The sequence below is a fragment of the Saccopteryx bilineata genome, chromosome 1 (assembly GCF_036850765.1).
Source record: "Saccopteryx bilineata isolate mSacBil1 chromosome 1, mSacBil1_pri_phased_curated, whole genome shotgun sequence".
Lineage (NCBI taxonomy): Eukaryota > Metazoa > Chordata > Mammalia > Chiroptera > Emballonuridae > Saccopteryx > Saccopteryx bilineata.
Window position 1 is genome coordinate 262,663,509 of NC_089490.1, and position 25,670 is coordinate 262,689,178.

General features: G+C 41.0%; 1 protein-coding gene across 5 annotated transcripts in view; it reads right to left on the bottom strand.

The window, feature by feature from the left end:
* MAST4 (microtubule associated serine/threonine kinase family member 4) overlaps positions 1-25,670 on the bottom strand; it is a 627,450-nt gene that overhangs the window by 354,376 nt on the left and 247,404 nt on the right. The window contains exon 1 of one of the 5 annotated variants that reach the window (XM_066242019.1): positions 7,184-7,237. The exons of the other annotated variants lie outside the window; for them this stretch is intronic. Within the exon in view, the coding sequence (XP_066098116.1) occupies positions 7,184-7,222 (39 nt within the window). The 5' untranslated portion in view covers positions 7,223-7,237. Of the gene's footprint in view, positions 1-7,183; positions 7,238-25,670 lie in introns of those variants that run through there. 5 annotated transcript variants of the gene reach the window in all.

The window sequence follows — 25,670 nt, forward strand, 5'->3', positions numbered from 1 at the left end:
ATGAAAACTTTTAAAATATTAAATAAAACCACACAATTTATTTCTTTTTGAGGGGGAGGAGAGAGAGAGAGAGAGAGAGAGAGAGAGAGAGAGAGAGAGAAGCATCAATTTGTTATTCCATTTAGTTGTGCCATTGATTACTTCTCATTTGTGCCCTGACCTGGGCTCCAACCAGCAACTGGTTTGAGGGTCAAACCAGTATCCTCAGGGTTGAGCCCTGACAGGGTCATGAATCAGCATCCTCGAGGTCAACCTAACACCCTTGGGATTGAGCTGGCAATCCCGGGACATAGCCCGCAACCCTGGGACCAGTGATCCCAGGCTCCAACTGGTGACCTTGGGATTGAACCAGCACCAGTGACCTTGGTGCTCCAGGGTGATGCTCTATCCACTGTGCCACTAGCCAGGGCAAAACCACACAATATTTTTAAAATTTAATTTAATTTAATTTTTCTTTAAGTGAGAGGAGGGGAGATAGAGAGATAGACTCCCGCATATGCCCGGGCTGGGGTCCAAGCAGCAACCCCATCTAGGGCCAATGCTCAAGTACTGAGGTATTTGTAGTACCCGAGGCTGACCCACTTGGGCCAACCAACCAAGTTATCCTCAGCACCTGGGGCCATGCTCAAACCAGTTGAGCCACTAGCTGTGGGAAGGGAAGAGGGAGAGAAGAGGAAGAGGGAATAGGGGGGAGAAGCAGGTGGCCACTTTTTCTGTGTGCCCTGACCGGGAATCGAATCCAGGACATTCATACACCAGACCAACACTCTATCCACTGAGCCACTGGCCAGGGCCCACACAATTCTTAAAAGAAGGAACTAAAAACTAACCAGTGAAGAAGTGGTGGTTCATTTTATCTAGAAAGCTATTGCAACTGACTATGAAATTCTGTTCCAATCATATGAGACAAAAGTGGAAACACAGCCAGCTCTCCAACTGACTCAAAGTGGCAAACCTGCTTACCTCGGGTGAAAGAATTTCTTGAGTACTGAATTCTTAGCTAACTTCTCATGTGGGCCCGCTATAAAAGTCAATGCACAACATAATGGGTACCGCTTCAAGGGGGATTTTACACAACAGGTAAAGTGTTTCCTCACAGCTAGTTCTCTTAGAAACCCTCAATAAAAGCCAAGAACATAATGTGAACTTGTAATTCTATGAAAGGGTTTCTAGAGGAGCAGAGGTGGACAGTCTAAGTGTGATAGGACCTTGCTCTAGGGAAGACCTCAGGGAATCTGGAAAATGAATGGGAAGAGGACTTTTGGGTTAGTCCTCTCACACATCACTTCTCTGGGCCAGGAGCAGAGGAGCAGAGCAACTCCAAACAGACTGCCTGCAGGGCAAGAGCGCAGGTATCCTGCCTCATTGCTTCAAAGGAGACCCATGTGCTTTAGATACTGAAGTGGAAGAGGACAAACTAACATTTCCCCAGGAGGATTAAGAGCCTGATTGGAAAGATGCCATTACGCAGAAGTGGGAAAGGTTCTGGGGGCCAAGACTTTTCACAAAAAGTAGTTTTGAATCTGTTCAAACGCTTGCACTCAGTTCAGGCCCCCGAGATCTGCACTATGAAGTTTGAACAGTGAACCAAGAGCAAGAGGCAGTTCCACACATGCTCATTAGACACCACACTGCCCTCACTTCATCACCCGTCCTGACCTGCTCTCCACCCTACACTGGGCCTTGGAGTTCACGCACATGGATGGTGCCTGGGCTCCCTTGCCCCTCGGGGCTCCTGGTTGGGTTTTGTTCATGGGGAGCACCAGCAAGAGCTCAGAGGATGAAGAAAATTAAGGTTGAGATGCCCCCCTCTCACCATCATGTAGCATCACCATGAGTTAGTTGTGTCCCTTCACCCAAAGTGCCTGTCTTTCCTGTCTTCAAGTTCTAGAACTGCCCCTCTCTCCCTCCTTCTGGCCTACTGGCGTTATAGCTTCCTGTGGTTGCCAGCCCCTGGAACTACTTCACTCCTTAAGCTTTCCCTATACCCTGCCCACACCTTTTATGCGTCCCTTTTTTTAAACTCTCCTTAAATTATCCAATTTATGCATGTCACTGTTTATACTGACTGGACCCTGCCTAATGCCAATATTTAATTATTTAGAATGCCGCTATGCAAGACCCCTATGGCAATACAGAGGGAAGCAGACTAAAGTTAACTGCAGAAGTACTATGTGCCAGATACTGCACTAAAGATTTACAAAATTCTTCAACCTTTAAACACTTCATTTTTTTTTTTTAATTCAGTGAGAAAAGGGGAGGCAGAGAGACAGATTCCCACATGCACCGGAAGGGGATCCACTCGACAAGCCCACTAGGGGGCGATGCTCTGCCCATCTGGGGCCCTTGCTCCATTGCAACTGGAGCCTTTTTTTTAGCAACTGAGGTGAGGTCATGGAGCCATCATCAGCACCTGGGGTCACCTCGCTCTAATCGAGATTTGGCTGCAGGAGGGGAGAAGAAGAGAGAGAAATGAGAGGGGAGGGGTGGAGAAGCAGATGGGTGCTTCTGTGTTCCCTGACTGAGGATCAAACTGGCAAACATCCACATGCCGGACTGACACTCTACCCCTGAGCCAACAGGCCAGTGCCTAAACACCTCATTTTTAAATCTCCTTTTACAGATGTGGACACAGAGATCAGAGTGGTTAGGAAACGTGTCTAATGTGACAGAGCCATTCATTGTCACTGGACACATATCTGACTCTCTAGTGTCAGTGTATGGCACTGATAAATACAGTAATTGTAAAATAACATGTCGAGCAATAGACCCTCTCCACCCGTCCTGCTTGTTAGCCTACAGCTCCGCATCAATCGCCTGATCCATAATCCCCACGTGACTTTCCATTTTCTCCCTCAGGACCGAGTATAAACGCACATGACTGTCTCTAATTTAGCTTCCGTCTACTGTGCTGGTCTCATTTCCAACTCTTTGTCTCTCATATTTGTTTATTTTATGTTTTTTAAAGTTTGTTAAGAAAACCAATTCTTAAGAGTACAAAATAAAAATGTGAGTGAATATAAAGTATTAAGGTCATTCCATCCTTATCCCCTGTGTATCAGAAAACTAAAACTAGAGTATTTTATTTCTATCTCAGAGACAGAAATTGAACTCCAGTGGGTAAGAAACACCACTGAGATATAACCGCAACTGGCCTAATGAATTAGGCAGTTACAACTACCAAAAGTTCATTTACCATCCTGATTCTTTTCTGTTCCAAACAAGTATCTACAACTTTTTGGGACCTCTGAGGAACAAAAATACCTTATCTCAAACTATTGTTATTGTAAGTAAGCATTGTTATTATAATTCTCTAACTAGACTCTTTCCTTTAACCACCCAGAGTCTTCAAATGAATAAGGACAGAGTGATACTTCCACATAGTGACCCTGCTTTTGAAGTTCAGGTGACCTGTGAACACTTCCATGATCACATTTAAGGTGGCACCGAAGAAACAGTGAGATGTTATGAGTGAAACGTGCCTACATTCAGACACTACGAGACAAAAGCAGTTTTCTACCCAGACAGAATGTAAGCATCTACTTGCCTCTCTGCTTTCTAAACTTGAATTCCAGATCAAGACAGGTGGGCCATCGTAGCCTAGGCCAGTGTTACCTTTATGCTCTTGTTTCAAATAAGACCGGGGGAGGAGGTCCGGTATGGGGGGGGGGGGGAGAAGAAGCAAACGAAACAAACAAAAAAACCTAAACACAAATCCAGAAATCTAACTTATGATAATTTACTTGTTAATTGCATTATATAGAGAGAAACTTAATATTCGAGCTGCATGTGACAGTCTAGAAGTGGACTGGAATGGCAGTATTTAATTAGGGAGTGGGCAAACCCACTTGAGATGATAGCAGATGCAGCCCAGCACCAGGCCGGCCGGGAAGAACTCACAGGACACCTCCCTGGGATGCCTCCCTCTATTAGTGACTCCTTCCAGCTTCCGTGATGAATGTCACTCATTTTTCTCCAGCCTTGGGATCCATCACATTAGGGATAGGGACACTTTCATTAAAACAAATAAAAGGGAAACATATAACAGAAGTCACTAAAACAATTTCCCTGACAGTTAAAAAAAAATATGTCCCATGTATGAGAGATAGCAGGCCGAAAGGAGCCAGTTTTCCTTTGATGAATTAGACCTGTCTAGAAATTCAAATTGCCCCACGTCCAAGGTCTGCCCAAGCCTATCCATCCGTCAGCATTTCCTATGTTTTGAGATGCAATCTGAAAAGTTTCCCAGATTCTACCACTGGAAGCCATTGGGGCCTCCTTCTCTCATTCTCATTTCAAAAGCAGTGACTGAAGCGCTATCAGCAGTACTGGATATTAATACAGTCCACAGAAAAGATGGAGAGCTGCAGTCACCTCAGATGAACAACTCAGTTGTGTTGCCATTTCATGAGGTAGTCATGCCTTGAGAAATTATATGTTCTGACTAAAACCAATTTTTCGAAGTCCAAAATTTTAAAACATGACTAGTATGCTTGTATTTTAAGAACTAGAGGTACTAAAATTCTAAAAATAGGTTCCAAACATAAACTACATTATTTTATACTAAACACAAACTGCATCATTATCAAATGAAATGTTAGTGAACTGGAGTATATGTTGTGCAGCAGGTATTTCACACTTGGCTTTACATTACTTAAACAACGAGTCAGTTCTAGTTCTATGCATCTCATACGAAGCATCTATTCAGTGTGACAGACCAACAACAGACTTATTATTCTATAAAGGCCTACAGCCTGTCATAATAATCCCTGTAATAAATAACATTTGCTGTCTTTACTGGTCATTCTTCTAACTTGAAGACAAATTCTAATAACAAATTACTTCATCTCATGAGTTAATGACATGAAATGTTATCAAAAATAGAATTTACCCTCACTTTTCAACATTATATTTACTGAGTACCTACTATGTGTGTGTGTGTGTATTGAGTACCCACTATACTTATTATAAGGCATTTAACTTAAAAAAAAAACCCTCAATTATACCTATCTCCTATTTAGTCCATTCAAAGTCCTACGTTACAGTGTGCATTTTACAGGAGAAAAAGCAGCCACCGAGAGCATATGTGATTTGGCTCAAGAGTAGAATAGGAACACAAACATGTGGGTCAAACTACCTTCACGACAGGTGTACCTCATTTGCATGTCGAAATGTTTCACATAGTATATATTTATAAATTAACTCTTAAATTCACTAGGTTGCATTCATTACTCTGGTGGATTTTACAGTGGCAGCTTTTGTAATACAAATAAATACTGAATGCCTTGTATTTTGTAAATAGTTTCCTTACATTGAAATTCCTGCCGAACAGCTACACTGCACATGTGATGTCTTTAAAAAAAAAAAAATTAGATATACCAAGAATAAAAGAAAAACAGGCTTTGTTAAAGCAAAGTCAAGTCATAACAATGAGGTGGCAGAACTTTTAAGCACTTCTATATTGTTATTTCTCTCAAAGTGAAGACATTTATTTCATTCATAATAGCCAGCAGACATTCTTTATACATTATATAGTTATAGCAGGTGTAGTGAAAGTATTATAAGTACAATGAAGATCTAACACTAAATTCTGTATTAACAAGGAATGTTTCTTTTGTGTTGTTGCAAAGGTCTTAGAAAATAGCTCTATTACTTTGAATAGCAACGACTTTTTTATTTCTAAAATTAAAAGGTCTGTGAAATCTATTCCCCTCAAGAGCACCTTGTTTCAACGATGTCCTCTGAAGCTGTAATATACAATACAGAAATAAACCACAGAGAGGAGTATCTTACTGAAAATACCTTTAAAAACTAAAGTGAACTAAAGGAAGGAGAACACTCTCATCAGGACTGACATCAATTTACTAATAATCTAAACCATTAGAAGTTTAACAGAGTTTATCATCTTTATAACAAAGAGCCTTTTCATATTTAACCAGTGACCCCAGAGAGGATGTGGACCCACACAAACAGCTGTGCATTACAAGAACTTTATAGATATAATAAAAACAAAGAAAAGGAAATCCACAGCAGTGACTAACCACACTGTACATTCAACACAATGACCACACACTGAAAATCATTAGAGGCCAGCTGTTTACTTGGGTTTGGAACAATAGATGACATTTAACCCCAACTTCTTTAATCCCTTTTTTTGTTTACCAGCAAATAATTCATAGTTTCCCCCAAATACAAAAATATTAGAGTAATATATATAATTTTAGTAATTGACATTAAGAAAAAAAGCAGACAGCTAGACCAGTGGTGAGTCAAAGACCATTATGGGACATCTAAAAGCATTTCTAAATGTGGTGCATATTCTGTATTCTCAAACATGCATTAAAAAAAAAATTAAAAAATAATAAATGAGAGCTTAACAATGGCTAATGATTAGATTATTTCATTGAGAAAAAGTATCACTTACACACAAGATAAAAGAGTTACCAAGGAGTTAAACATACTCATTTTGAACATACTTATGTCTTGGCTTTCTTAAACTTACAAACTGCCAACAGATGTTTTCCCCCCCAAGTTTTCCAATTTGCCAAGTTTTAACTTGGAACGCATTTGAACACTAAAGTCAGAGTAATATAATTAGAGAAACTTGGGCACAAAAAAGCAAGGCAAGGAGATACATATCTTTCCTCATCTCAACATAAACAAATTACAGTGAACTCTGATGAAGCTGCCAGCAGAAACTTTCATCTCACTGGCAGGAGGAAAACTCTCAGCAGCTGCACACATCTGCAAGGCGATCGGACAGATCCCGCAGCGCATTGGGGTCGATCCCGACACAAAACTGAGTCCTGTGTTCCCAGACCTGAACGGAGTTGCTGCCCTCCACAGTCTTCCCAGACACTTGACAGAATGCCAGATCCGTTCATCAGCTGTCACTGCTAGCCACGATTTAACTATTCTTGAACAACCAGTAGAAAAACAACCAAGCAACAAAGTAGCAAACTAAAAGTTGCCTCTATTGTCTCTGACAAAAGAGCCTTTCTCATTGAAGCTTGTAATGTGTCATTGAACCCGGTAACTAGAGACTTCGCGTATCACGTTGCCAAGTGGATACTAAGAACTGTGCACATATTTGTGCCCAGGAAAGGAATGAAAAGGGAACTTTGAAATCCTCAATGGCTGGCCAGTGACAATGCTACATTTTGAGAAGGGAAGGATCTCCTACCTGGAGCCCTCTTCGTCTTAGAATGCTGGACTCATCCATCTCCCCCTCCGCTTTCTCTGAGCTTCTCACAACAGTCTAGCCATGCTGTACTACCTCTACTTCGGCACGCTAATTCAGAGCCGGCAGCTGCTAAACACTTACATCACGCTCAAGCTGATTGGAGCCTGGAGTCAGCTGGTCCCGCTTAGTTATTCACTCCAGCAACTTCGGAGATCAGGGATGCTTGCAGTTCGGTGAGAGAGCGCAGCAAGTGGGCTCAGACACCTAATGCATTTACCCAGGCGGAGGAGGCTCTTGCTATCAGACAGGAAATCGTGGGATCCCTGTGTTTTCTTCTTCTTCAAAATGCTGGCTCTGGCATTCCCGGCGACCCGTAAACGGCTTTCAGCAGTGGCTTCGGGTCAAGCCCCTTCTGAAGCAACTCTAAGGTCAAAGTGGCTAAGTAAATCAGTGATGACAGACACCTCTGTAAAAGGCAACCACTGATTGGGACGGTGAGAAACTAGGGCACAGCTGGTCAGCCAAGCAGCACCACCATGGCTGGTGCTCATCTCTTCCGATGGCATCAAAGAAAAATGTAGCAGAACTCACTCTCTCTCCCTCTCTCTCTCTCTCTCTGCCTGAAAACCTGAAAGGAAAGGGCTCAGGGCAGCAGCTCTGGCCACAGAGGAACACTTGACACCTCCCTGTGTGAAAGCCAATTCATTTACATAAATACTTCGCCAGTCAATCCCTAGCCCAAAGATAGCAACATTTTAGATTTAAATTTCCCCATGATAACAACTTAGTTCTGTTGATACCTGACCAAAATGTAAAAAGGGAGAAGAAATTCTAAGAGCCATCATTAGTTGGAATATTAACCTATTTATGTCTATAAGCAGCCGCACACACACATGCACAAGAAAAGATTCCCATCATGTGCAATTTCACAGTCTGTTTCAGCTTGTTTATTCTGCTCATCCTCATCTTATTTCAATTCAAAGCAACCAAGAGATGAATATTAAGTTTTCATTACTGGCCTGGAACAGGAGTGACAATATATAATACTACCAATTTATAATAAATTATTCCCCCTTGATTTCCATTCTAAAGATATTTAAATTGAGAGAATAGTTTGGTTCTGAGAGGCAGATACTAGGATTATCTGCAGTTTGTCTGGAAACCACCTCCCATCAGACAAAAGTCTTTTTCTTAAAAGAAAGAGAGTCAGAAAGGCAGGCATAAATTTGTTGTGTTTTTTTTTTTTTTTTTAATCAGTAATACCTGAATTTTATCTAATGCAACTATCTAGAGATTTCTAAATGTGGGGGTGGAGAGAGAAATGTCTAGTGCTTCCTTACCCATCCGCCTGCTATTACACTAGCTTTTTGTCTCTTTCTGGCTGTCAACACACTATTAGGCTTGCCATCAATTGATTAGATTATGTCATTAAAAATAGCTCAGGGATTTATGAATCTAACCACTGAGGAAAATTGATTGCATTTTATGTTCCCTAACGATCTTTGCATACATCTCCAGACATGCAAAGAGAAGCCTTGTCAAGAAGTGCCACCACCTCCAGCAGAGGCATCCGCAGAGAAGGGTGTCAGCGTGCTCTTCCACTTAGGCGTCTCATCTGATAGATACCACGTCAGGGAGAAACCCCAGAGAGCCTTCAGTTCTTGCTCGTATGTGGAGGAGTCATGCCGTCTCTAAAAGCAATAGCACTGGACTGGTCATTGCTCATGCTGCAATGTACCAACAAATCTAGCACAAACAATTGTTTGAAAAAGATTTTTAAAAACTAAACATTTTTGTTCAGAGTGAAAAGCAAAATTAAAAACAAAACAAAAAACTTCTAAGGGCAAGGAGGTAGGGGGTGGGCTTGCTACCTGTTGGTGAGCTATAAAGCTGCTGCTGATCCTCATCCTTGACAGGCCCACGTGAACCTTAACCTCTTCCTGAACAGAGAATCCCTTTCTCTTCAATGGAAGTAAAAGGAAGGACATTTGTCCTCTCTCCCTCACACCACCCTCCTGAGAGAAGAGCGTAAGCAGCTCCCCAAATCTGAAGTGCCGTCTTAGACAAAGTGCCTGGGTAGCCAGTCAAAATACATTTACCAACTTAGGGTGTCACTGCTCTCTGCACAAGGAAGTCCTGATTTTAGAAAACAAAATATCTTGACCAAAGAAGCTGAACTTTTAAAAGCAAAAACCAATCAGGGTGTCCTTATATATACAGGTGTTCTGAGGACGGGGATCTTTGTTGAGCTGGTCCGCCTAGGACAGTGAGGTCTGATGGAGGACATCAAGTCCTCACCTAGGACTAGAGACAAGGAAGGCAACAGACTTTCCCCCTTGAAGTAAAGATTACAGGTTGCCAGGAGGAAAAAGAAAAAAAGCAGAAGTATCTTTTCTGTGACCAATTGAGTAAGCCGGTTGGAAGAGCTATCAGAAGACATTTCGGGGACACACTGTCAAAAAGCCAGGTGATGTGTACCCCAGATAAGAGGACTCTGAGCATCTTAGGCACTCGGCAGTGAGAGGTGTTTGATGGCTGAGAGTGATAAAAAGGAATCTGGCTAAGAGTGAAAAGCATGTTTTTTAACAGGAATATTTTGAAATAAAGATCTAGGTTCCCATTCAACCATTAACTAAGTCTAAGATGAGGATTATGGCCATTGCGCCATCAAATCTGGTATGAAAAAAAATATCGATTACCTGTCAAAATGTATCACTTTGAGAAGTGATACACATACATTTTAAAGAAATAAAACCAGCCAGAGGCGAAAACATTTGGGACAAAAATGAAAGGCTGCTGAGAAATAACATCAAGCAATAATGGCTCAGCAGAAGAAATAGTAAAAGGAAAATTGCTACATTTACCTTTCCCTATATATTTCCTCATCAAGATAAGCCATGTGTTAAAATGCAATAAAAACTTCAAATGATGACACTATTCACAGGTAATAATTAGGATCTAGCCTAATTTCCTTGAATAAACATGTTTTTCCTGCAATTTTTTACTTTCATGGAATATGCCCACAATATTGTGAGTCAATTCGCAAAGTGTCAACCTTTTACATGAGTATTCACATGAAATCTGGTAGGCTTTCTCATTCCTTGTCATCTGAAGCCAGCAGCTTCATGGTACTTGATTTCTTTAAGAAAATCATTTGCATGGATACACCATATGCCCACTACATGAGAGTGTAGACATAATTTACTTCATAGAATACTCAAAATCTAGAGACCCTGCCATGTACGTCAAATTTAATTTTATTATTATAACAAATGGCTCATGGAAACAAAAACAGTACCTAATTCCAACAGCAAAATCAGGGATCACAAAGAGTTAGACTGAGATCTTGTAATCATTGCTCACAGTATGCCATTTGGTTCAAAGATCCAGGTTTACCACCTGACTTACATGACCAGGTATTTCTCACAAATTTAGAAACCAATTGCCTCTCTTCACTAGCTCCACATTGGTTACTCCAAAGCAAGGTGCCTTTTGATTTCACCCACTCCAGCAACTGAATGCTCACTGAGGGAACTACTGTGAGAAGCACACACAGGAGTTTTGTAAAAAACCAAGGGGGAGGGTGTTTCCAAATTTAACCTTGCTCACCACACTCTTCAGCCTAATCCACTCCCTGCCAGCCTCCTGTTCCCGGGCAGCCCACCCAGAAGCCAGGGACAGTGTGTGTGTGGGGGGAGTCCAGTGTGAGGACAGTGAGAGGACTACTTTCTGCTGGAGAAGGAAGTTTTCCCTCCTTTAGCCAGAGAAAGGTGAGTCAGACAGCATCACTGTGACCCATCCTTTATCCCACAGATCAGTCCTCGGCATGCTGGGGATGTGATCTCTAAAATCATTGCCACAATCTGTGGTGGGAAATCCCCCTGATGGTTTCCTGGGTGTGCGTGGCAGTAAGTACTACTTCTTAGCTGGGTAGACAAATAGCCACAGAATGCATTAACTACCACATCCTGTCTGTTACTCTCAGACAATACACCAAAGGGTTCATATGTCTCTTTGTGTGTTCACTTACAAGGAAAGCCAATATGGCCAGTGGATAAACCTCTCCATTCATTCATTGATTACTTTTTCCAATCATAAGATAAATGCCGACGGCCAATGAGCAGCGTAGTTTAAAAAGGTAATATAAAGGTCATAAAAAGTTACAAAGGAGAAACAAACAAGTTGTGAGAATACATATAAGTACCCAGTATTGTGAATATAATCATACTTCTATGTCAATTTCAGACATAAATGACCAATGTACTTGTGATATTTGTTCAAATATATATTTCAGTGTTTACATTTAAATTCCTTCTTAATTTTTACACTTCATTTTCCTCCATGTTTTACTTCTAACTAGTAATAATAATAGCCAACACTTACTGACACTATGTGCCAATAACTACCTAAGTACTCTATAGAAGACATCTCATTTAATCTTCACAACAGCCCTATGAATTAGCCCCATTTTACAGATGAGGAAACTGACACGCAAAGAGATTATGCAACTTCCTCAGATCACACAGCCAAAGAAAGGCAGAACTGGGATACAAATCCTGACAGGCTGACTCTAACCCCATCACCTCTTAGTGTTTAAACAAAGAAGGAAAACATGCTTTCAAGGTGAAAGGAACACACGAGAAGCTGTCAATGGTCAAAACATACCAGAAAGAGCACATGGAATCCCAGATTCCATTAGCCATGTCTCTAAAAGAGATAAGGAACCGGGTCTCAGCTGCTTTATGGCCAAAGCAAGAGAGGCTCCCTAGGGCAGGAGCAGGTAGAAAAAGAGGGTGGCAAAGACGAGTTATGGGGTATGGTCTCTACTTTTTCTTAAATGTCTCTGGGCCTCTAGGGGCTCTGCTCCAACTATAAATAACTCTTCTTCCTCTAGCTCCAAAATTACACAGTTCTAAATAGAACATATATTTATTTACAATCGAGTGAATGCCATGAAACCAAGGGCACAGTTTCGGCTGCTGTGCTAAGGCACGGTACACATCCCCATTAACCTGTGGGGCTTTGGGCAGCTCTTTATTTTCTAGTCTGACACTCTTTGTCTTTACAGGAATTTACCATTGAGGGCACTCCTTACATCACTTCCTTTCAGGTGAAATGACTCAAGCGAGGCTGCTCACCCTGTCCTGTGCAGTGACGAGAAGCAGAAAGGCAAGGGGAATTCAGACCCTGGCACTGCCCTTCGTTTTCTGTAGGTCACGACTCTCCAGGGTCCTTAGAAGAAAACACCGTCCCTGACAGCACTTCCCTGGTCAGGCTCTGCAAGGAAGAAACCCTGCTAGCTTGGGGAAAATCCCTTAACTTCCCTGAGCTTTTCCTTTGTGAAGTGAAGATACTACTAGGACTTAGGATCAGGAAGCTAGCCACCCGCTGGGAATTTGGTCGCACTGTGTAAGAGTAGCCTCTTACTCTGGATACCTGGTCCCTCCCTACCATCCCCGTAGGCTTGTTTCCAAACTCCCCTTCCTCCTCTCGGCCATTATCATCCCTCCAAGCATCTGTTTTACATGCCACTCAGGGAGACCTTCCTGGCTCCAAGGCTCCAAGGCTCCTTCGCCCTGCCCAGAAACTCAGAGGCCGAGGGCTAGACGGAGCTTCCCAGCAACCCCTCCTCATCGTCACTCCCCATACCCCAAAGTCAGAAAGCCACACTCTGACACCAGGATCATGCTGAAGACTGGAGCAGAAATACCCAAGATAGTCCTCCTGTTATCTCCAAGAACGGTGAAACACTTGGTTACAGCAGACACTCATTTTTAGCCTAATAGTAATACTGTAATATTACAGTATTACTGTCCAATAACATTATGTTGAATTTTCAGAAATATCTACTATGTATCAAAGTCACAACCAAATGAACCAGATACTTATTTTACCATCAGTGTCATTAAAGCTCAAGAGTAAAATGACACCTGGAAATAAGTCCCATTCTATTGAAAGTCCCGGGAGATACCATACGCAGGAACAAACACTGAAACCACAAATTACCCAGTCTTACTTTAAATAAGATTTTAAATAATAATTACCTTGACTATGTTTTAAATAGTCATTTAAAAATTTTAAATACAAGTTCAATCTCTAAAGTCAACAAGATTAAAGGAATATCAGTTCATATTGTATGCGTCTTTTTCTCACCAAAGAAGAAAAATTTTAAACCTGTCAGGAATGAAACTACAACAAAGGGCAGGCTGACTTCCAGAGAAAAATGGAATGTTTCCCACTCAAAAAGAGAAGAGATCTAAAACCTTCCCACTGACAATCCACCAAAGTCTGAATTTATACAAAGAGAGGCATTTTCTAAAACACATGTTTCATTTAGCAAAAATTACAGGTGAGGTCAGTAGCAAGATTAAGCCTGTAAAACAGGCTACAGCCCACGCACCCTGCATCGGGCTCTGTTTTCATCCTGCCTGTAATACTGGAGACTTTTAAAATGTGTGCAATTGGTGATTTCTGCAATGTAACATGCAGGCTTTTGCTTAAGGCTTTTCACAAGAAAGCTATATTGCCTTGACGTTTGCATCACCTTTTTTTTATTTAATTATTTTTGGCATATTAGCCATCAAATCACTACTGACAATATGACAGGAATCATGGTATTGAAAAAATTACATCCTAGGAGGAAATAATAAAATATAAACCACATACATAATTTTCCTTTGAACATTTTAACAATGACACTCTCATATACATATGAAATATAGCAGACCATCTTCATAAATGCCTCAACATCAATCACAGCAGAAAAAATTCCCTACTTTGCGAATACACGGATCCAACAAAACATAACATTTCTAATAAAACTGGGTGATATAATTTCATTTTTTTCATACGAGAGCATTTATAAAGATCTGGCTATTGAAAATAGCTCTACTATATATATTTTTTAATTATGCCACTTCATCTCTAAGTGATATACAGCTAACACTGGGACCATGAAGTAATGTCTAGCAAATCCCTATGTTCATATTAATATGTAGATAAAGACGGAAATAGATGAGCGAAGCGTGACCACAAAAAGACACCCATCAACTACATGAGCTTTAGAAATGCGTATGTCAATATTTACAGATATGGGTGATAAAACTCCTGGCATCAATTAAGTATTTTGTGAACTTCTTAACCAGAGCGATATTCCTAAAAGAATTCCTAAAGAGATGAGATATACCTAAAGATAAAAGATGAAGAAAGATTTTTTTTTATTGAACTCTATCATCTGTATTCCAAGTATAGCTCTTAAGTCAGAGATTACAAAAGCATTTTCAAAATTACAAAACCTATACCCAATTAAATTTTATTTTTAATCCTACAGTGACCAGAAGCTAAATTCTAGGTTAAAGGTACCTTACCTAGAGTCACTTTAGCTGAAATTCTTTAAAAAAAATGAAAGACAAGGTGAAAAAAAATCTGTAAAAGCTTCTAAGGAGATAAAACAAAGTTAGGTTGGAATTAAAAACCCAATTGACCAAAGGCAGCATGCTAAATAAAATTAGGATGGGATTCCCTTTAGGAAGTAATCAAGCATTCTCTCTATATCCTTATGTTTACATTGTTATGCATTACAATATTGATCTAAAGAGCCTTGTGCAAGCTGTTTCAAACCCTAAGATCATATCTACAGCCTTATTTTTCCTTAAGGTACCAGGTTAGATTGATGCTGAGGTTTAGGCTGGGAATCTCATGCTGATCTTGTTTGCATTATGCACATGTAGTCAAGCATTTCATTTATTTATTTATTGACAGAGACAGAGAGAGTCAGAAGGAGGGACAGATAGGAACAGAGAGACAGACAGCAAGAGAGAGTGATGAGAAGCATCAATTTTTCATTGCGGCACCTTAGTTGTTCATTGATTGCTTTCTCATATGTGCCTTGACCAGGGGGCTCCAGCAGAGCAAGTAACCCCTTGCTCAAGCCAGCGACCTTGGGCTTCAAGCCAGCAACCTTTGGGCTCAAGCCAGCGACCATGGGGTCATGTCTATGATCCCACGCTCAAGCCAGCAACCCTGGCTCAAGCTAGTGAGCCTACACTCAAACTGGATGAGCCCACACTCAAGCCAGCAACTTCGGGGTTTTGAACTTGGGTCCTCTGCGTCCCAGTCCAATGCTCTCTCCACTGTGCCACCTCCTGGACAAGCCCTAGTCAAGCATTTTTGATAACTCTTCTACAAATACAGGGGAACCAAATAGGTCTGAGAAGTGTGTGTGTGTGTGTGTATGTGTGTGTTTGTGTGTGTTTGTGTGTGTATGTGTGTGTGTATATGTATTTATATATAATTTTTTAAAAAATAACCAGGTTTCTTTCAGGCAAGCATGCAGAAGTCAGATGGTCCCTGGGTGCTGTTTGTCATTCCACTATTCCCACATTTGGCTGGACTTTCCATCATCCTGCACTAAAACATGTCATCCAATTCAGAAGTGAATAGAAATGGGGTTGCTGCCTGTAACTGATTCTTCGTTGCTGGAGAGAAAGGATGCCTTGAGACTCCATCATATAACACGGTAAGCAAAGTGTGCCTCACTTCTCGGTGATATTAACCCTGTCTTCTAGCTTCGCTTAAATGGACTGTTCAGAGAAACACAAAACATGCTCTGGATTCTACCTCGTTAATTCTCATCAGTGTCTTGTGAAATGGAAATGGAAGAGTCTGGTCCAATTTACCAACAAGAAAAGTGAGGCAATGAGGTTAGAAGAAGAGCCCAAGGTCATAAAACAGTAAAAACGTAGAATGAACACAAAACTTCAGGCTTCTCAGGCTGGGTCCCAGAGCGGAGACAGCAGCCATGTCCCCAAATTCCGCCCTTTCCTTTTACACAGTCATCATCTGTCCCACCACGAATCAGAGAGCAATTTAGGGGCAAGGGCTGCCCTGCAAAACTTGCAAACAGACACGCAAACAATTAAACCCAAATGTGTGTGTACCCACACATATAGATGCATATAAAGGCAGAAAAAGAAACACTAAGTGAAGGTCCGAACCAAAGAGATTTACTAATGAAGTTACATTATTACCTGAAGACACAGTGTTTTTATCTATCTAGTTCAGCACCAGGATTTGAAAACACAGTGCTTAACTTACAAGCACACACGCCACAGATAAATGTTTTTTGGCTTTGGATTTTAGTGGCAAAGTTTCAGTCATGCATTAATACTCAAAATACCATATGATTCATGGGGTCCTGTTACACATTCATCTACAACTCTTCCCTAAGACCTCTCTCTGTTTTTCCTTTCTCCATCTCTTAGATCAAGGAAAAATAAACACTTTGTCTAGCTTTTGTAATAATATTTTAAAATTACAAATGTAATAGATGGTTATTAGAAACATCTGGCATATACAATAACAACATAAAGCCAATAGCCAATTTTAATGAACAATGATTTATTACCCTTATTTAACACCAAAATATGCACGTACTTTTATGTGTACAGGAACTGGAAATTTGTATTAAAAGCTATCTTTAAAACAGTTCTTAAAGTAAAACTAATGGGTAGCTGTCTTTAATTGAAATCAATATATAATAGTCTTACCAAAAAAAAAAATGACAGTAAACGTTTAAAAACTTTGATCTTTCTGGTAGCTAATTTAATTTCTTTCTAGTCTATATAAAAATGCAGCAGGGGGTCTATCTAGCACATTATCCTTAAAAATCAAGGAAATCTATCTCAAGTTTTACAGACTGATATAAAGTCACTACTTTCTATTTGAAATCCCCAGATCATTCATTTATATTCATTAATCTTAATGATATCATTAATGCACAATGTGTTTCACAGGAACTAATTGTATTTTGCCAGATTCAAACATTAGCAATTATGCCTCCCATTATCCCCTAATAAAATAAAATAAAAATTTTAAAGTCTCCAACACATCAGTGAATATTTTGGTGTGGTAACTGATTTACATTTTTAACGCTACAATAAATTGACCACATTATTATCAATTAGATAAATTAATATTCTTTAAGTAAGGCAATAAAGAATTATTTTGTGAGAAATTGACAAGTTTACAGTCACTTCACTGAGCTTTATTGAACACAGGCTTAGTCCTCCTTTGTCCCCTTATCTAAAGCTGGCTTTTGTGACTTAAGCTAATACTGCACAACAGAACATATTCCCCTTTAATTTTATATGCTTATCATTGCTTTAAGAAAAGACAGGAGATTAGGAAATCTATACCCTTCGTGTAAAGGCAAAATACCTACTTGGACAGTAATAATGTCCTGTCAGAAGTACATGAATCAATTTGTTTAAATCATTGTATCGCTATGAATATTTTTTTATCCCCTTGATTCAAAAACCACCACTAATCATCTACTGTGAATCAGGCATTAAGATGGATGTAGAGAATAGAAAGATAAAAAAGACTCACTCTCAACAGAATGCTGTCACAGGATCCCAGGACACATAAATACACAAACTGCAGGAGGATTGGTGGAGACACAGGGACATACACTCAAGGCACTGGTACTGTATGCATACCCAGGAAGGATGAACTCAGAAGGTGGGCCAAGAAGAAAGGGGGCTTTGGGAGGGAAGATAAATGTTGGCTTCAAAGTTTACCTGCATATTAGAATCACTAGAATATCTTTTATAAATCCCCCAAACCAAAGTCATACCCAGACTAATTAAATCACAATCTCCAGGGTGGGCCCCAGGCACCAGTAGTTCATGAAGCTTCCAAGTTGATTCCACCAGGCAGAAAGTTTGAGAACCATTGGTCTAAAGGCTGTAGCAATACCAAGTGGGTTAGTAGTAGAGAACTCCTTACTGCTGAGTTCCTGTGATCTTCCCTGTGACTTGAGAAAAGGGCCCCGGGAGAGAGGTGATGGAAAACAGTGAGACCATGGAAGGTCTGATTCTTGTAGCCGTAAAAGAACATGACTTTAATCTCTTTTCACCAAAGATGAGCATTGCCATGGAAAGACAAGGCACTTTTTGAACAATCTTCTTCTAACGTTGAAGTTCAGTGAACTGGATGAGTCCTAGCTGTCTTGGTCTTACAAAACATCACATGACCCAATTTTAAAAGCAAACAGGACCTTTCATCCTTTCCTTCTTGAAGTTTCCCCAATGCCACCAAACTCTGGTGATGACTTCATACCTCACCTGACACCCTGGAGGCCTGTCACCACTCTCCCTTGAGAGAGTAGAAAAGGACATCTGTGAGGAGCCCGTTAATTGTATTCTTCAATTGTCCTCTATAGAAAACTATAACAATAGAATGTGCATATCCTGACTGTAATAGCTATAGACAAAATTATTAGATTAAATATAATTCCATTTTTGTGAAACAATACACAGAGATTCCTTACCCTAAGCCCAATCAAGAAAAATACAGATTTCTTTGGGGAAAAATATATATATAATAAAATTCTAATACTTTATTGTAAGGCAGGATTTAAAAATTTTTTTTTTAGTGAGAGAGTCAGAGAGAGAGAGTCAGAGAGAGGGACAGATAGGGACAGACAGAAAGGAAGCGAGATGAGAAGCATGAATTCTTCATTGTAGCTCCTTAGTTGTTCATTGATTGCTTTCTCATATGTGCCTTGACTGTGTGGCTATAGCCAAGCCAGTGACCCCTTGCTCAATCCAGCAACCTTGGGCTTCAAGCCAGCAACCATGGGGTCATGTCTATGATCCCATGCTCAAGCTGGCGACCTCACGCTCAAGCTGGATGAGACCGCCCTCAAGCCGTTGACTTAGGGGTTTCAAACCTAGGTCCTGGGTCCCAGGCCAATGCTCTATCCACTATGCCACCATCTGGTCAAGCAGGCAGATTTTTTTTTTTAAATCCTTATTTGCCTTTGTTTTAGAACTATTTTACTAATTTCACTACTCAACTTTCAGAGGGACTTTTGTATTAAGAAGTAAAAATGCTGTTTACTTTGCATGCTTCAAAAGAAGCATCTTTAATCATCTTGGAGTATAAGAACCATAATTAATATACTCTTGGTGTGAAGTTACTGATTTGGCTGTGGTGGTTAACTGCATATGCAATAACAGTTATTAATAATCCATTCCAGGAACATGAAGTCCATTCCGTCAAGTTACACCTAACATGTTCAACTATAACATTTTTTTTTAATCACTAGAAGGAATTGCTACAGCTCAAGTATGCACCATCATCTGAACATAATTCAAATACACAAATCTAGGACAGTGGTCGGCAAACAGCTGCTCGTGAGCCGCATGCAGCTCTTTGACCCCGTGAGTATGGCTCTTCCACAAAATACCACGTGTGGGTGCTACCTCGATAAGGAATGTACCTACCTATGTAGTTTAAGTTTAAAAAATTTGGCTCTCAAAAGAAATTTCAATCGTTGTACTATTGATATTTGGCTCTGTTGACTAATGAGTTTGCCGACCGCTGATAGGATATCAAACCATCTATCATGCACTTTTCTCTAAAACTCAAAATGCTATAAAGATGAAGTGTTCTCTTCTTTGTAGGAGTGATCTGCAGCCAAATGTCCTAGAAAAGGATCTCCACAAGGCATGATACGCATTTGCATTTCAACTGGACATTCACTTTTTAAAAAGTTCTTCCTGAAAGTTTTCCTACAAGAGAATTAGTTTTAAATAGTCCAACTCTTTTCCCCAATTGGCTTAGTGAACGTGAACCACCCTGCGTGCAGGGATACCTTTCTCTCACCTGCATTATAGATACTTCTTTTCAGGAATCCTCACCACAGTGATTTTCAACCTTTTTCATTCATCCCCCACATAAACTCATTACTAAAATTCTGTGGCACACCAAAAAATATATATTTTTGTCTAACAAAAGAAGAGGTATAATTTTGATTCATTCACATAGGACAGCTATTGTCGTGTTGGCCACTGTCATATTTTATATTTGACAATCTAAGGGAAAAAGAAGTCAGTGCACTGACTAAATAGTAATGTAGTGCATGTTTTAAATTTCTTGCTGCTCACCAGTTGAAAATCGCAGCCTCAACATACTAACCTTTATTCCTGGCAAATGAGATTTGCTGATGCGCCACCTACTGGACAAATTTCCATTTGCATCGGTGCACTTCACCTTGTTTCTTTCTCCAAGCTTTTAAAATTTGGTTTTCTAAGTTAAGGGGATAAAAGTCAGCAAAAATATTTTCAGAGAAGGATAATCTAACAAGAGACAGGGTCTGTCCCATCAAAAGTGCTGTAGGTAGTGATGCTACAAATGATACTTAACAGAGTGTGATCCTCTTGTGCAAACCTACAGCTGCTCACCCCGTTTGATGAGGCAGCAAGGAAGGCAGCCAAGGGTCCTGGAAGACCCAAAAGAGGACGCTGCTTGCTTTAAAGCAGGCTGAAAGTGACTGCTTCCTTCTCACACTGACGCTCCTCCCAGAGGCTCACCCAACACTGAGCACAGAGAATAATAGAATCTCGGCGTTCACACATGGTGGGATATAAAACAGAGACTCATGGATGTAGATAAAAGTGAAATAGTTGCCAGAGGGGGAGGGGAGTAAAGAGGGACAAATATACGGTGACGGAAAATGATTGGACTCTGGGTGATGGGCACACAACACAATCAACAGTTCAAATCCTACAGAGATGTTTACCTGAAACCTATGTCCTCTTACTGATCAATGTCACCCTGTTAAATTTCACTTCTAAGTTAAAATTCTTTTCTTTTTTTTAATGCCATAAGGTCAACATGGTACACAACAACCATAAATAGAAGCTTTCATTTCACAGTTGTTTACTAGGCTGGGCAACATCACCAAACTTTGAGAAATATTTGGAGATGCGCTTTTCTGAGGCTCTAGAAGGAAAGATGTGAGATGGGGGAATGCACCAGGCAAATACCACTCACTGCTGTCCACGTGCCGCTGCCCCTGGAAACCCGCCTTCCTCTCGACCCGCCCTGGTGCGGACTGGGCAGAGTACAGAACACGTCCAACAGCCCTCTCCTAAATGTCCAGGGGTACTAGACGAGGATGGCAATTAAAGATTATCAGCTCTACTGTCCGCAATGCCCTTCCAAGGAAAACCTCCATTCCAAAGCTAATGGAAGGGTAGGTATAGTGTGCCACACTGATTTTGTTTCCCCTTTAGACTATCACATTTGTATCGAACACTCCTTGTTCCACTACTAACTACAGCTTATCATGAACTCCTTTTTCTGTTTAGGACTTTTGGAAATGAAAATTCCAGGTTCAGAACTAGAACCACCCACTTCTTCTCAATGGATGCATTACCTACTCAATGCCATACAATAGCAGTTTTATAAGGCTGAAAGGCACCTGTCCCTGCTTTGCCCACTTGGGTGATTTGTGAATGGAAACATACAGCAATGTGGCCAGGCTCAGAAACACTCTGTTCAGAAGCAGAACCTGGAGGAAACTCCTTCCCACATCTGCCCTTCCTTTGGGGAGGAGATAAAGCCTAACAGCACAACAACTGATCTATTCTCAGTTCTTCCATGTAACTCTTTTTTTAAAATTGAATTTATTGGGGTGACACTGGTTAATAAAATTACACAGATTTCAAGTGTAGCATTCCATAATACATAGTACACTGCACCGCACACTCAGCACCCAGGTCTCCTTCCATCCTCATCACCCCCTTTACCCCCCCAACCCCTTTCTCTCCAGTAATACTTGATTGCCCTCGGGGAAGTCATTTAATCAATCATTTCCTTTAACTTGTCTTAGTTTCCACTAGAGAAAAGAAAATACACACGCCCATTTTAACCTTTCAGTATTTTATTTTGAAATTTTTCAAACCTATGGAAAAGTTAAAAGACTACAATAAATACGCTTATAATCTTCACCTTGATCTACTGATTTGAACATGTCTCTATAATTTTTTAGTGTAAATATTTGTGAAAACACAATGCAAAGAAAAATGTTTCTCTTTCAACTTCATAGAAGAGTCGTGAGAGGAAAGGCTCCCCAGGGAGGCAGGTGGTCAAGAGTCCATAGCTTATATACTGAGCAAGATTTCCCAAGAATATTTTTTATCAGAAATTAGACTCCCTATCAAAATTTAGAACTGCAAAAGAGTTCTCATTAATGTTCTCCATGAAAGGCTTCAGTAGGGATGGTCAGTCTCAGCCAAACCCTAGATCTGAGAGCAAACGTCTACATCAACCCGTTCGTTCATTTAGGGATGTGAAGCCTGAGACGTGGTGATGCTGTGTCTCACCACCATTCTCCTCTTCTGTGCTATAAATAACACACTTCACTACAAGAGAGGCAGGGACTGCAGAACAGGGAAGGCGAGTGCAGAAGGGAGGAGGAGGAGGCATCCATGCATGGCCAAGGGCAGCGGCTCCCCAAACCCACTGACCTTCACGAGTAGCCGCGCAACATCGCTACCTTCCAAGGGCAATGCCAGGGAGCCTGCTATGGCCACACTCCCAGAATTACCCTTCCCACCCTCAGCCTCCCATCACTCTATTTAAAAGGTCTGACCCTGTTCACACACGGCAGGCACATCTGTTTTTCCTCTTTCTAGATTATGCTGTTAATGTTTTTTTCTGAGTAATTATTAAACACAGGCTCCATCAGAGAGAAGATTTGACCATGGCAAATGAAGCTTTATCACAAGTGGCTCTGCAAGATCACCACGTCTCTGAGCAAACACAGGCAGGGGCCCTCCTGAGGACACACGGTGCGTTTTATGTTGCCAAGGGTCAACATGTCATGTTAGAGACAGGATTTCCTCTGTTATTTTGGTCTTCTGTTCAAGAAATATAAATTTTTTTGCTCACAAAAGTATCTATGGCTACTTTCAAAATCTCTGAATCAATAATAATTCAGCAGCAGAATGTTAATTTTCAGTAATAAATCTTCTATCGATTGGTTCTCGGCATGCTTCCTGGTCTGGTGTGGCTCCGTGGTTAGCTCAGCACCCACTGCCTTAATGGAATCATACTACTCGACAGCGGGCAGTCTAATGCAGAATGTCGCGCCATTATCCAGCCAGCCCTCTCGGCCCTTCTATTTTGCTGTGTGCCTTTTTCTCTGCCTCCTGACTTCAGCACAGACCTAGACTGTGGATAAGCTGTCCACGGTCAGCCATTAATTGCTTCATTTGTAAAATTAGAGCGCTCCTGAACTCCTTTGCAAAACACTTTGAAGTACTTTGATAAATTATAGCACTGGCACACAATTACGGTATTGATTCCTGAAGTTACCAGGTTCCCTGTCAGGCCCTGTTGCATTTGCAGCTATCTTTTAAATATCTTTTCTCCTTTCTTAGAAAAGTGTCCAAAAACCTGACAGGCACCATTAGTTAAGGAGTGTGCAATGCCTTCATCATTTGAGTGCAACAGAATAGGTCTTTATATGCCTCTTAATGTGTCCATTTGCCTCCTTCACAAACCACTGCACTAGGACCCAACACAGGACTAAATCAAGATGTTGACCAGATTATGTTTTCTTGACATGACTGACTGCTAAAATGCCTAGGAAAACAGGTGTTATCCTCTCCAGAACGTCCTACCCGGTCTATGAAGACATCAGAAGCACCCCTGAGGCTTTCCCATGCTCTGATATGCATCCAACTTACTTGAATAAACACAAGAAAAAGTGGTAAGGGGGGTGTCAAGGAACAAAGTACCTATTTTTAAACATTTCCTGGATCATTTTCTCAGTTAAAGTTCAAACGTGTTCAGACAAGACTCTTTTAAGTGTTTCTCACTATGAAAACATATTCATATACCAATAATAGAACTGTTTATTTTTATTTTTCACTGCCACCCTAAAATGCTATAAAAAAAAAGAGTGCTGACACAAAGCAATATATTATCTTCCCTAATTCTCACGTGATCAGGCTTCATGCGCCCACAAACCGAGCGCTCTTTGCCACAGCTGGGCAGGGTTCTCGGCAGCAGAGGCAAGGGCAGTGAGCATTACTGGTATCTCTCTCCAGCGCTCAGGGACCAACTCTCAGGGAACCCATGTGGCAGCACAGAGAGGCAGACATGCATCCCATCTGCCAGCTCCTGCACACGCTTGACCCTCCTCTATTCCAGATATGTATCGCCTGGAAACCCCCCCACCCCCGCAGTATTCTTCCTTCCAACAGCTACACTTAGATAGAGGGAGCAAACCACACTGTTCTGTAGAGTGATGGCAGCATTCCCCAAACTTCTGTTGTCACAGGAAAGCCCTTTGGGGGGGACTCAGAAAAGCCCTCCCATCCCATTTTGCTACCTCTCTCTTCTTCTGAGGTTCAGCCACGTGTTTGGATTAAGATCTTTGCATAGAGCAAATACCCCATTGCAGTCTTTAAAGAACTGTGAGGGTGGCGGGGTGGGCAGAAGGAATTGTAGAGCAGGCGCACAAGCATCCTTATTACTGCCAGTAGACTCAATACCAGGACCATTGAAAAAGACAGGCAGCCAGAGGCACCACTTCTGGTGACAACTGAAGCTTTGATGTCATCCCATTCCTGTTTTGACCACGTCAACTGGCTATTTACGTGTTCATCAAACCTTTTCCCTTGGCCTATGGGTTGGCAGCTAGGATACACTTCTCAGACTCCTGCAGTTAGGTGTGGTCACAGACTGAGTTCAGGACAACAGACTGTAAAGTAGGCGTGTGCCACTTTCCAAGATCCGGACCATTAATACTTCCCATGAAGTCCCTTACCGTAAACTTTTACTGAGTGTCAGTACCCAGGGGGACCTTGGAAGGAATAGAAAGATGGAAGATATTCTGTCAGCCTGAATCCCTGAATGACTGCAGAGAGCAGAGCACAGCTCTGCCAAAGTGGCCTCTCGGTAAAGAAGAAATAAACTTCTATTGTTCATTGAAGTAAACAATAACAACTTAAACAATAAGAAGTAAACTCCTAAGCCAGCAAAAACTCCAAGTGTATTTGTCACGACAGCTAGCATTTCTTTAACACGATGCAACACAGCCCAAGTCATCCTGATTAAACCCTGGGAGGAAGTTTCCCTCACCAACAAGTACATATCATCCTGCCACTAAAAATAATCGTGTGCTTGCATTTGCACAGTAGATGTCACGTGGTCAGAGCTGCTGGGCTCTCCCACTAATCCCTCGGGGCTGGTCAGGCAATCTGCATGATGGTGTTTCCACATGATGGAATGCCACCATTGAAAGGGACATAGTAGAGCTATATGTTCAGATATGAGAGATCTTTGCATTAAATTACAAAGTGAGGCTCAAACAGTGTATAAAAATTTTTAATTGTATGTACTTACAGGGTCATAGGCATAATTTTTTTCTGCAACCACAAGAAACAATTAGCAACAAGCTACATTTGGGGAGGAGGACCAGGAGAAGAAATGAATCACCTTTTATTTTATTCCTTTCTGGATTATTGGACTTTCCTAATATTGCATATGTATTACTTTTTATGAAAATGTCACAAGGGTAGCAACACTGTGGGCTATTCAATTTTTTTCTTTTTCATATACCCTTGTATTAAAAAATAGTTACTGCTAAAATATAAATCAGGCAGCACTGGAGGAAGAATGACAG